Below are 12,970 nucleotides of genomic sequence, written 5' to 3'. Positions count from 1 at the left end.
TTTCCTGTGGCAGAAGGGTCAGTAACCAGAGGATACAGATTTAAAATAATTGGCAAAAGAACCAGAGGTGACATGAGGGAAAGAAAAAATTTGCAGCAAGTTATGATGATCTGGAATACACAGCCTAGAAGGATAGTGAAAGCAGATTCAATAATAACATTCAAAAGAGAATTGCATAAATACTTGAAGTGGAAAAATGTGCAGGGCTATGGGGAAAGAGCAGGGGAGTGGGACTAATTGGATAGTTCTTTCAAAGGGTAGCATAGACACAATGGGCCAAATGGCCTCCTTCTGTGCTGTCATTCTATGATTGTACCCAGAAATGAGTCAATGCCTCAAATACAACAGTTCAGCACCCTACCTCTGGTGAGCAAATTGATGTAGTCAAATGCTCTTACTTCAGCTACTTCAAAATATTAAACTTTTTAAAATCGCAAAATAATCTGCCATATTAGTGAAATCCTGTCATTATTTGCTTATTTTCTATTCATTGTATTTCTGTCATGATGTACTATTGAAATGTAACTATTCAGTGTGTTTTGGCTCTTATTTCTGAAATATAATTGTTAAATCAGAGTCAGAAGATAAACAGGATGCAGATGATCCGTCAGAGGCTGAATACTGGAAAGGGCCAGCTCAGGATGTTGAAGATAAGACCAGGTATGTTTTACTATTTATATTATATTTGAAAAGCTAGGAACTAACGCTAGCATAGTATTCTAGATTTTGCAATGGAGTATCTGCAAAATAATGCTGGTATTAAAAAGCCCAGTGGCAATGATAATTAAAAAGGATGTAAGCCGCACAACAATTCAGGATCATCACATAAGCATGAATTTACCAAAATGGTCTGCCTCCACTGTCTCCCTTGGCAGTCTACTCCCCTTATTCACCACCCTGTATAGGAAATGATTAAATCTAAACTCTGTTCACCTTCCCTCTTCTGAGTTTTTGGTTATGCCAAATTATTTATTAGTGTTCAGTTTATATCTATCTCTGAATCTTAAACTTCAATAAGATCTTGCTTTTTCTCCAGTGTAAGCATTTTCAATTTCCTTAGTCTCTTGTAACTAGATGCCCAACCCCTGGTATCAGTTCAGCTACTTTGTTCTGTGTCCTCTCCCAAGCCAGGATGTCCCCACTGTATTATGGGACCAAAATTGCACAGTCCTTCACATGCAGCTGAAATAATGCTTGTATACAAGCACACTATTAACTCTCTGGGATATGTGTTCTATCTGTCTAGCTATACACCCTGAGATCTTGTTTGTTTTCTTCACTGTTAGAATCATAGAAAGGTTACAGCATGGAAGGAGGCCATTCGGCCCACCATCGAGTCTGTGCCAGCTCTATGCAAGAGCAATCCAGCTAGTCCCACTCCCCTGCCCTATCCCTGTAGCCCTGCATTTTTTTTCCTTTCAAGTACTTATCCAGTTCCCTTTTGAAGGCCGTGATTGAATCTGCCTCCACCACCCCCTCGGGCAGTGCATTCCAGATCACTAACACACTCGCTGTGTAAAACAGTTTTTCCTCATATCACCTTTGGTTCTTCTGTCAATCACCTTCAATCTGTATCCTCTGGTTCTTGACCCTTCTGCCAATGGGAACAGTTTCTCCCTGTCTAGACCCTTCATAATTTTAATACCTCTATCAAATCTCCTCGCAACCGTCTCTGTTCCAAGGAGAACAAGTTTCTGCACTTGATTTTAATGAGTCTGTGCTTCCAGCAGAAATAGATAACTCTAGTGACATAGCTACCATCAATACAGGCACGGCAGGCTGAATATCCTCCTTCTGTAGCAAAATTTCTATTAACCTTTGACATTTAGAATGTTTGTTACCAATTGTTAACTTTTTCTGTGTGGATTGCTAATTTTTTTTAAATAATTACTATCTGTTTTATTCCTGCAAAACTTTTATTTAAAAAAAGTCCAGAGATAACTTGTGCCAAAAACATCAAAGTTGTTATTTTAGCTGAAAAAGGCTTATGTCATGGTGGAGAGAACACCCATTATACTGGTAACAGCAGCGTGAGATAAAAGAACTGAATAACCATCCAGGGACATGCATAGTGCACAAAGGGAAGAATCATGTGATTCTGCCTCAGAAGCCTCTTCAAAAGACACGCATAATTGTAATTTCTCCCAGTTTGGTAGGTGATCCACCCAAGTATGTGAATTGTAACGAATGGCGAAAACAAATTCAAACATTTTCTGTCCCACTCCCCCTCCATCCCAACCACAGGCATCAGCCCCATTGCTCCCTACGAACAGTAGATTATGAATAAAATAAACTGGGTGAAAACTATTTAGTTGGTGTGTATCCATCTTAATAACGATTGTGTCTTGTATTTAGACATCATTAGACCATGGGAACTGTTAATGTATTATTGGTCGTGCGGTTACTAGGCAGAATTTCCCACTCAGTCAAATTCTCCAGTCAGAGCCTCTGCTGTCAGCCTCTCCCCATGCAAATAGCTTTGGTCTTATGTACTGCCCCCCCTTGCCCAAGCTCAGTCTCTTCGCAGTCCTAGCCATCCTATGGAGCCAACCTCCCTGCTAGTGCAGTGGTAGCCTCACTATGAAGGCACATGTTCTGCAAGGTGGTAAAAGCTCCATTCGAGTTCATAGCAGTTCCAGATGCTGATCTCTCCCTCCTAACCTTGTTAGTGTGGATGAGTGGGTTCTTTCTATCTCTCCACTGTATCCCACCCACATCCAGTGGCAGCCCCAGGCCCTGGGCTCCTCTTTCCTTTCCAGCCCACCAGTTTCTCTCTCATCTGTGTGTTCATACCATTTTTTTGACCACTCTAATACTGGTCAGGTCCAAAACTCCAGATCCAGCATGACATCTACAGGAAGATCATCCAATCTGAGGTGATGCATCACATCTGCTCTCTCCCTGGCCCTCTTGCTCCCCTTCCTCTTACCTATGGACGGATTAAATAATTTCTGCACCTATTCGAGTCAAAGCGTGAATCTCGTTCCAGATCACACTGGGAGGTGCAAGATATTTTTCAAAAAAGAACAAAGAATGGATGGGACTGCAAATATATAGAGAGAAAAAGTGGAAGATGGGAAAGGAGCGATATATAGAGAGAGTATCTGGCAGACATGCAGAGATAGTTGGAAACAGAAAGGTGACCAAGGGAAAGAGAGACTTCAGAAAGAGCATGAAAGAGTTGGAGACAGGTACAGCGATGATGATGTGAGGAAGCATGGAAAAAGGGAGTCAAAAAGAGTAGGACAAGAAGAAAGCAGTAAGAAACAGAGAGTGGAGGTGAGTAGAGACACTTGTAGGAAGGGAGGGACTTTTTCTTGCCACAGGAGGTCAAGCAATGAAATGAAAACTATACTAAAACCTGTTCTTCATCTGCAGGGAGGATGAATTTGATGAATATTTTGAAGACATGTTTCTGTAACCTGTGCTTTGAAGAGGATATGAAAGGTTAATCACATCATTCAATTTATTCCAGAAGAAGCTTAATCATTACTTATTCCAAAAATATCTCATTTACCTTCTGGACTCAAACTTAATTTTTACAGGCAACAAATTTTATTTTTCACATTTAAATCTAAACATCGAAAGACCCTGAAGATAAAGTTTGAATACCAGGAATCCAAATCACTGAGTTGTGAACATAACTAGAAATATTATCTACACAGTTTTTACAGAAGAGTTGCTATGTTCAGTACTGAAATGTTGGGCTCACCTTGGGGAAATCACTGGCATTTTTAAGTTTTCAATACTCCACTTTGAATTGTTAAGTTGCAATGGTAAGAATGCTCCAAGTGAATAGAAAATACCTTTTAATAACTCTATAGTCTTGTTCCTTAAATAGGGAAACAAGATCACAAAGCTTTAATTATTAACTTTAATTTGTTTACTGTTTTCAGTTGTTCTGAGTGTGGGTGAGGGAATTATTTATGAATGAAATCCTATAATGTAACCAATGACTTATCAGCTTATTGTATGAAGGTAGCATTATATTAGGTTTTCTTTTTAAATGAAGAACCAACTGTACAGATACAAGAATTCTGTTTTTTTTGTAACTTTTTTTGGTTTTAACAGCATGTCATTTATTGTGCTGTCGTACTTTCCTCATAAATAAACCACAAATTTGAGTTTTTTAATTGAGTTTTTTTAGTGTATAGCTAATCTGTTTGTTGCCCACAGGCTCATGAGGCAATACTTTCTTGTTCTCCATATACACGAGTGATTTGGGCATCATAGAGGGAATTACTGACAGTACCAAATTAGGGTAAGGCAAAATGCGGAAGATTTCAGCCAAATACGTACAGATTGGGTGACTTGGCAAGATATGAGGCAAATGCGGTTCAAACATAGTCAAATGTGAAGCAGTAGACTTTGGGGAAGAAGAGCATAGAATGCAAATGCTAAAGCTGTTATTGTAGTGGAGGAACACAGTAATCGAGGTGTGGAATTAGATCTTTAAAAGCAGGATTACAGGTGTAAAAGGTCACTTGTAATTCTGGAGGTTATATAACAAGGAGGTGAAAATGAATTTGTATGAGATATTGGTTAGGTCGCAGTTTTAAATTATTGTGTGCGGTTTGGGCACCTCATTAATGATGGGATGTTGGGGCAGTGGAAGAGGTACAACATAGGATGTTACAACTAGGATGATGCCAGGCAGGAAATTATATCGTTTTCGTGAGAAACTATTTTTTTCTAAAAAGTGCTGTATTCACTAGAGTAGAGTAGGGTAAGGGCGATCTAATAGAAGTGTTCAAAATTCTGAAAAAGATCATTTCTACTGGTTGGTGAATCAGTAGCAAGGGGGCATAAATTCAGTATTAGTATAGAAGCATAAAAGGATTATGAAGAATTTTTTCACAGGATTGTTGGTGCATGGAATGCTTTACTACAAATGACTGTCAAAAACATTTAAAAGGGAATTAGATAAATACTTGAAGAAAAATATTGCAGTTCAAAAATTTGATGAAATTTAGTTCTGTACATTTCCCTAGTTCTGCTTATATTACTGATTAGAAAGATACAGAAATTATTTTTTCAGTCCATGATTAAAATATATATACTTTCAAAATTAAGAATACTTGATAATTATAATCCACTTATGATTACACAAATCTAATCATTGCATTTTTTTTTAAAGTCAATACCTGCCATTTGTTCATTCAGTTAAATGAAGCAAATCTTAGTCTTAACTTCACTGTCAGTGTGCTGTCTTACATAACCTTTTATTGCCAACATAATAGTTAACTGTGGCTTTTGATATTGATCCTAACCTATAGACTTCTCTAAATAATATATTATCGTCTTGTTGTACCACAAGTTCTGTGAAAATGCATGTGGATTAACACTCAGCTGTAAGATTTCTGATCCACTTAGTACAGAAAGGTAAAACTAATTCACTAGGCCCTTCTTAAAATGTAATCCTATTGTAGAAGATTCAGCATAAAAGTACAGCATACTCTGGTACAGTATTGCCATGTTTCTGCAGTAACTGCAATTCTGTGGAATTCCTTGGCGTGTGGCCTAATGTTCACTGGTATAAATTGAGCAGAATTGCCACCAATCGCAGACATGTTTTCAGAAAATTACTTTGATTAAGTTTATTTCTGTGTCTGTTAGGGTGAAGAATGAGGTTAAGAATCAATTGTGTAATTAAATGACAGAAAGTTGGAGAACTGGTTTCCGTAATAGGATTTTCGTCATAAACCTATCTAGAAGATTGACCGATCAGAATGAACACATTAATTAATTAAATGCCATCATCCAGTAACCCCAAAAAGTGCTGAGTAACTGAAACATATTTCTGGAGAGCAAATTGTATTAAAAGTAATAATTCTTTTCATGTTTTTCAGCAAAATGCATTGGTTCATTCAACTGTTTTTTTAATATATATCTAATGTATAAAAAATCTTAGACTGTGAACACTTCCCGTGTACATAATCTTACTTCCTGCTGTTTCTGTCACACTTTTGTGTCAACTTTGTCCCTGACAAATTTTGCTGTTCCCGTTAGAATGGAAACCTATGTAAATTTGTCACACTGTAATTACACCCTCCCGCAAATGTAGAGGTGGTAGTGCCTCAATTTTGCATCTCCCAGCTACTGAACCTGTATTGCATAGAGAAACATCTGTGTTCCAACCAGTTCTGTTTCCCAAATTGTCACAAGTTTTGCTGTTTAACTGTAAGTACTAATATAAAATCAAAGTATTATCTATCTAGATCTTCTTAAAAATCCTGTGTGTATACTTAGGAAAGGTAAATGTTAATTGTTTACACCTGAGAGACACAGATTCTAACTTTTAAGCCTTGTGTATGAGAAATCTGCAGATAGAAAGAGGCACAGACAAGTCTTTCCTTCGAGGATTTTTAAAAGCACAAGTTGAATTTCGACAGCAAGCAAAGCCTCTTTGAGGGAAATATGTAGAAAAGGAGGGAAGGGGAACAGGTTAAGGATGAGGGGACCTCTAGCCTTTTGTCACCTGCCTTTGGAAGGGATTGATTGGGGGAGTGGATGGAGGTTTAAGGGTGAGGTGAATGACAGCAGAGCATTGGGAGGAGAGGATACAGGGATAGAGCACGTAATTGAAGGGGCTGTGGGTAGGGGAATTAATGGGAGTGAGGGACGGTAGTGGTAAGATGAAGGGTTTGGGATGAGATGGGAAGGGAGCTACTCAAGGTCACATTTTCCCTGCAACACCCACCCCAATTGCAACCTGCAGCCTTTGGTGGCTCTTTTAATCACCATGCCATCCATCATTTCCCAACCAAAAAGAAGGAATAAGAAATGTACAAATATTTGCAAAAATGAAAATTATGGGGAGAGAAGCAGAAGAGCTGAGACAGAGAACAAGCAACACAAGACTGTTAAGAGAGAGGCCATATTCTCTGACTTAGTGTGTAATGCTACGGGAGATTGACTAGTAATATATTAAAAATCTTACATCTGTGCGCACTTTTGACAACTTCCTTCCATTATAAATTCCTATATCTACATTTAAAATGGAAACTACCAATATAAATTTGTAGTGCTGAAATTACTCTTTCCTGCCACAGTAGCACCTTAATTTTGCATCTCCCATATAAAATATTGGACTGCATGCCTTGAACTTAGAATAGTCATAAATTAATATATTGTAATTTAAAGCAGTGAGACTATGAAATCTCTGCAATCCATTGTGTTGGCTATTGCAATAGGTACCAAGTTCATCCCTTTACATAAACATTCTTCAGGGCCCAAGTGTTCATGTGATTGTTCTGCTGCACTGCTGATCTTTTTGTTTATACATGTTTTAGACTGAGAACACAATTTTTTTTAAAGGAAATTATCCCTGCCTTTCTCGTCAAAATCAATATTACCTCTATGGGTTTCAAATACAGTTATGAAATAATAGTTTGTTGTGCATTACCAACGTATGCAAGAACGACAGAAGAATACAGTTGTTACGGATCAGATTCTTAACACACTTTTCCTGTTCAAATGCTAATGACCATTTCTGAAAGTGTTGTACCCCTAATGATCTGATAACTCTGTATTTCTGCCCTTCCATACAATAATGTAGACCAGGTTTAGTCATTAACTCTGACAGTAAATTGAGTACTGTAATTTATGTGAGTTATCTTTGTCACTAAGATTGAGACCATCCGTTCAGCTGCCTCTGCTGCTTCCCTCACTTCCCCTTGCCCACCAAGCCAGACTTCACCTACGGACGCACCCTGCCCTAACCCTGAACTCACATCTTTCTCTAGTTTCTGTCCTGTCTCCCCTCATGCTCTCTTCAATCTCAGCTTGACCATGAGACCCACCTACTGTTCCCGCGACCATATTCCCACCAAACTGCTGACCATCCAACTTCCCTCCCTAGCCCCCATGTTAGCTGATATTGTTAACGGATCCCTCTCCTCAAGTACTGTCCTCCTTCCCTCTCAAATTTGCCGTCATCACCCCCCTCAAAAAAAACACCCTTGACCCCTCTGTCCTTGCAAACTACTGCCCTATCTTCAACCTCTCTTTCCTCTTCAAAGTCCTTGAACGTGTCGTCGCCTCCCAAATCTGTGCCCTTCTTTCCTGCAAATCCATGTTTGAATCTCTACAATCAGGTTTCCGCCCTGCCACAGTACTGAAACGGCTATTATCAAAGTCACGAATGACATCCTATGTGACTGTGACGATGGTAAACAATCCATCCTCATCCTTCTCAACCTGTCTGCAGCCTTTGACATGGTTGACCACGCCATCCCCCTCCAACACCTCTCCTCCGTCGTCCAGCTGGGTGGGACTGTGTGCATCTGGTTCCATTCTTATCTATCCAATCATAGCCAAAGAATCACCTGCAATGGCTTCTCTTCCCTCTCCCACACCATTACCTCTGGAGTCCTCCAAGGCCCCCTGCTGTTTCTCATCTACAAACTCCGTTCCCTAGCCACCGACTCCATCCCTCTCCCTGGCCACTGTCTGAGGCTGAACCAGACCGATCGCAACCTTGGCATCCTATTTGACCCTGAGGTGAGCTTCCGACCACATGTCCGCTCCATCACCAAGACTGCCTACTTCCACCTCCGTAACATCGCCTGTCTCTGTCCCTGCCTCAGCTCATCTGCTACTGCAACCCTCATCCATATCTTTTGTTACCTCAGACTTGACTATTCTAATGCTCTTCTGGCCGGCCTCCCATCTTCCACCCTCCATAAACTCATCCAAAACTCTACTGCCTGTACCCTAACTCCGTTCTCCCATCACCCCTGTGCTCGCTAACCTATACTGGCTCCCAGTCCAGGATTTTAAAATTTTCATCCTTGTTTTCAAATCCCTCCACGGTCTCGCCCCTCCCTATCTCTGTAACCTCGGAGATCTCTGCGCTCCCCTAATTCTTGCCTCTTGCGCAGCCCCAATTTTAATCGCTCCACTATTGGCGGCCGTGCCTTGAGCTGTCTAGGCCCTAAGCTCTGGAATTCCCTCCCTTCCTCTCTACCTCTCTCTCCTTTCAAGACGCGTCTTAAAACCTACTTCTTTGTCCAAGCTTTTGGTCACCTGTCCTAATAGCTCCTTATGTGGTTTGGTGTCAAATTTTGTTTGCTAACGCTCCTGTGAAGTGCTTAGGGCTTTTTACTACGTTAAAGGTGCTATATAAATGCAAGTTGATGTAAGGTTCCCAAATTGTCTTTACTTTATAACATGGTGGAAAATACTGCACAGCACACTAGATTCATTCAGGCTAAAACCATGAATCACATTTATTTACACTTTTAAAATATATAGCAGCAAAATGACTAGGCATATACGATAAAGTACAAACAGTATTTTAAACTACATGCATCATAGAACATTTATCAGATCTCATTCCTCTCTGTTTCTTCTAACAGTCTCTTAGAATAAAGAAATCTCTTGGAATTAATCTCTTACCATATACCTCATTAGGGAGTGTTGCATGAAATAAATAAGCCAGCCATTGAACTCTTAGTTAGAAATTTGATTAAGAACTAAGAGAACATAGTATCCACTTTAACTCCTTTGAAGAAGAAACAATTCATTGATGTAGACACTCAGCCATTAATGATCCAATGCAGAGACATTTTTGTCAAATTAACAGCTAGCCATTTTAGTGTGTGCCAACAAGTACAAATCACATTCCACCTGATATTAAACAAAACTGTAGACACTCGTGTAGGTTGCTATTTGTATCGGATACAAGTTCCACACTACTGAAGACAATTCTTTACCTTCAGTGAGACACCGTTATGTTAAATATGGGTGATAGTTGAGGCTCTTTTCAGTATAAGCAGTAATTCAGCCCAAAGCCATTGTCACATTCAAAACACAGGGTTGGTATCTACATGGAAGGTTGCCATTGTCACTTTAAAACTAGCAATCCCATCTCCTTCACACGATCTAAGACCAACTGACCCCCTTTCAAATGGGAAAAAAGCAGCCACCTTTTCTAATCCTGCCTTTGTTATATGTGCATGGATTTCATGATTTATGACAGCAGTGAATCGTGTATTATGTTTTCGCAAATGCCCTTGAAGAATAAATATCACCAACCTTCTTCAGCAAGGTTAGGGGTGTGTGTGTGTATATATATATATATATATATATAATATATATAAAATGAGTGTACTTCAGGTAAGAAGAGGATTTAAAGGTTAAATCTAAGTCCATCTTTAAAGCTTGGTTAAATTCCCAATTCCGTTCAAAGCAATCTGCTTATACCTACACGTGTGTCTCAGTGGCTTTGCTACATTATATTCCTCCGTATTCTCCACACTTGCAGAATTACAATATGTAAGCGGCACTAACTAATAGTGTCATCAAATCAGAGAGGTGAAGTCAATGCTGTTTTAAATAACAAATCTACACTCTGTCATCATTACTTTCGCAATTGACCATTACTCATTGTTAGACACTTTCCCAACTTTGCCACGTAAATATGAGGCATGATTTTATGCTCCTGTAAAAATTGGGGCTGCACCACCTAAGGCAATGAATTCTGCAATCTAAGGCTTGCGCCCTAATATGCCTCGGCTCCCTGCAAGGGAAGTGTCCACAGGGAATCAGGCCTGTAAACTAAATTTCTGCCAGTCACAAAACCTGGCTAGCCAGAAGTGTCTAAAGGTTTGATTCTCACCCTTCTCACTTTTTCCTCTGAAAAGCAACATTTGCGCTGCTGAATAACTGCTGGAGGAGCAATGTGGACAAAAAGGCCCCTTCTTCAACAATTTGCATTTATTTGGCACCTTTAACATAGAAAAATGTCTCAAAATGCTTCACAGAAGTATAAGGAGAAAAATGGACAATGTATTAGGAGAGGGGTGACTAAAAGCTTGGTCATAAGTGACCAAGAAGGGTCTTAAAGGAAGAGAGGGAGATGGAGAGATTTAGGGAGAGAATGCCAGAGACTGGGTCCTGGTGGGCTGAAAGTGCAGCCATCAATGGTGGGGTTAAAGGAGGGGGGTTACACAAGAGGAACAGAGAATTTGGGGTGGTATGTTGTAGCATTGAGAAGGTTTACAGAGATGGGCATTGGTGAATCCATGGAAGGATTTAAATACAAGATGAGAATTTTAATTTTGTGGCCTTGGAGACAAGGAGTTAATGTAGGTCAGTGAGTACGGGGATGTTGGGTGAATGGGATTTGCTGTGGGACAGGGTATTGGCAGCAGAATTTTGGACAAGCTGAAGTTTATGGAGGAAGGGAGGCCGGCCAGGATAGCATTGCAATAGTTGAGTCTGGAGGTGACAAAGGCAGGGACGAGAGTTTCAGCAGCAAATAGGCTGAGTTAGGGGTGGAGGTGGATAACGTTACAGAGATTGAAATAGGCAGTCTTTGTGACGGAGAGGATATAGGATTGGAAGCTCAGCTCTGAGTCGAACAAATCGTAGTGGTTGTGAACAGTCCAAGACAATGGCTGTGAAGGGGGATGGAGGCAGTAGCGAGGGTACGAAAATGGTGGCTTTGGTTTACCCAACTAATTCCACAGCATATTTTATGAGTTTTCAGAGTTGTGGCTAAGATAAGTGTAAGAATTATAGTCTGAGTTCCCGTGAGTAAATAAAATGTACAGATTAGAAACCATGGAGTCAGATCATTAGATTCTCAGGTTCAGAGGATATCAAACTTTCAAAAGGCATTTGATAAAGTACCACATAATAGATTTGCTAGCAGAATTGAAGCCCATGGGATTAAAGGGACCCTGGCAGCGTGGATACGAAATTGGCTAAGGGACAGAAAGCAGAGAGCAGTGGTGAATGGTTGTTCTTCAGACGGGAGGGAAGTATACAGTGGTGTTTCCCAGGGGTCAATATTGGGACCACTGTTCTTTTTGATACATATTAATGACCTGGACTTGGGTACAGAGGGTATAATTTCAAAGTTTTCAGATGACACGAAAGTCAGAAATGTAGTAAAGAATGTGGAGGATAGTAACAGACTTCAGGAGGACAGACAGACTGGTAAAATGGGAAGACACATGACAGATGAAATTTAAGGCAGAGAAGTGTGAAGTGATACATTTTGGTAGAAAGAATGAGGAGAGGCAATATGAACTAAGTGGTACAATTTTAAAGGGGGTGCAGGAACAGAGAGACCTGGAGGTGTACATACACAAGTCTTTGAAGTGGCACCACAAGTTGAGAAGGATGTTAAAAAAAAAATGGGATCCTGGGCTTTTTTAATAAAGGTATAGAGTACAAAAGCAAGGAAGTTATGCTAAACCTTTATAAAACACTGGTTAGGCCTCAGCTGGAGTATGGTGTTCAATTCTAGGCACCACACTTTAGGAAGGATGTCAAGATCTTAGAGGGGGTGCTGGAAGAGATTTACCAGAATGGTACCATAGATGAGGGACTACAGTTAGGTGGAGAGACTGGAGAAGCTGGGGTTATTCTCCTTAAAGCAGAAAAAGTTAAGAGGAGATTTGACAGAGGTGTTCAAAATTATGAATGGTTTTGATAGAGTAAATTTCCCCGTAATGTATTGCAGGCACCTCTGCTGTGTAGGCATGATGTGACTACATGTGCAGAAAAAGGGACCTGTGGTGCAATATGGGAAAATTAAACTGCCCTAATATCAGCATGTGACCAGCTCCTACACAATTATTTTCTATTGAGTAAATGCAATGTTTTATTGATAATTTGATATTTACTTGTTGAAAAAGCAGCATATCTGTAATGAGCAGAATTCCCTGCCCTGTACTCTGGGAAATCAACTTCTTGCAAGTTCCGTGTAAGGTAAACCTATCGCCTGCCTCAATCTGCTTCATGGCTTTCTATGCAGCATTTTTTATTACACATACGTTATGCCCAAGTTAAAACTTGTTCTGTATTTTTTGTCTATTGCAGAGGTGTTCTGCTGGCTTCTGCCATCTATGTAAATGAAGTTTATTTTAGGCAATCATTTCTGCATTACCACAGCTCACAAGTCAGATCCCAAAGATAGTAGTTTAATAAATTTGCACACGATACAGTTTCTTTTGTA

General features: G+C 39.9%; 1 protein-coding gene across 1 annotated transcript in view; it reads left to right on the top strand.

Annotated features, from left to right (window-relative positions):
* The window catches only part of LOC137308200 (protein FRA10AC1-like), a 32,463-nt gene extending 28,339 nt beyond the window's left edge, over positions 1-4,124 (top strand). Inside the window, exons 13-14 of the mRNA XM_067977055.1 lie at positions 576-660; positions 3,379-4,124. Coding sequence (XP_067833156.1) covers positions 576-660; positions 3,379-3,421 — 128 coding nt within the window. The 3' untranslated portion in view covers positions 3,422-4,124. The remainder of the gene's footprint in view (positions 1-575; positions 661-3,378) is intronic.
* The last annotated feature ends 8,846 nt before the right edge of the window (positions 4,125-12,970 follow it).

The sequence above is a fragment of the Heptranchias perlo genome, unplaced genomic scaffold, assembly GCF_035084215.1.
Source record: "Heptranchias perlo isolate sHepPer1 unplaced genomic scaffold, sHepPer1.hap1 HAP1_SCAFFOLD_1221, whole genome shotgun sequence".
NCBI classification, from domain to species: domain Eukaryota; kingdom Metazoa; phylum Chordata; class Chondrichthyes; order Hexanchiformes; family Hexanchidae; genus Heptranchias; species Heptranchias perlo.
The sequence above is the reverse complement of the archived record's forward strand: the minus strand, read 5'-3'. Positions and strand labels throughout refer to the sequence as shown.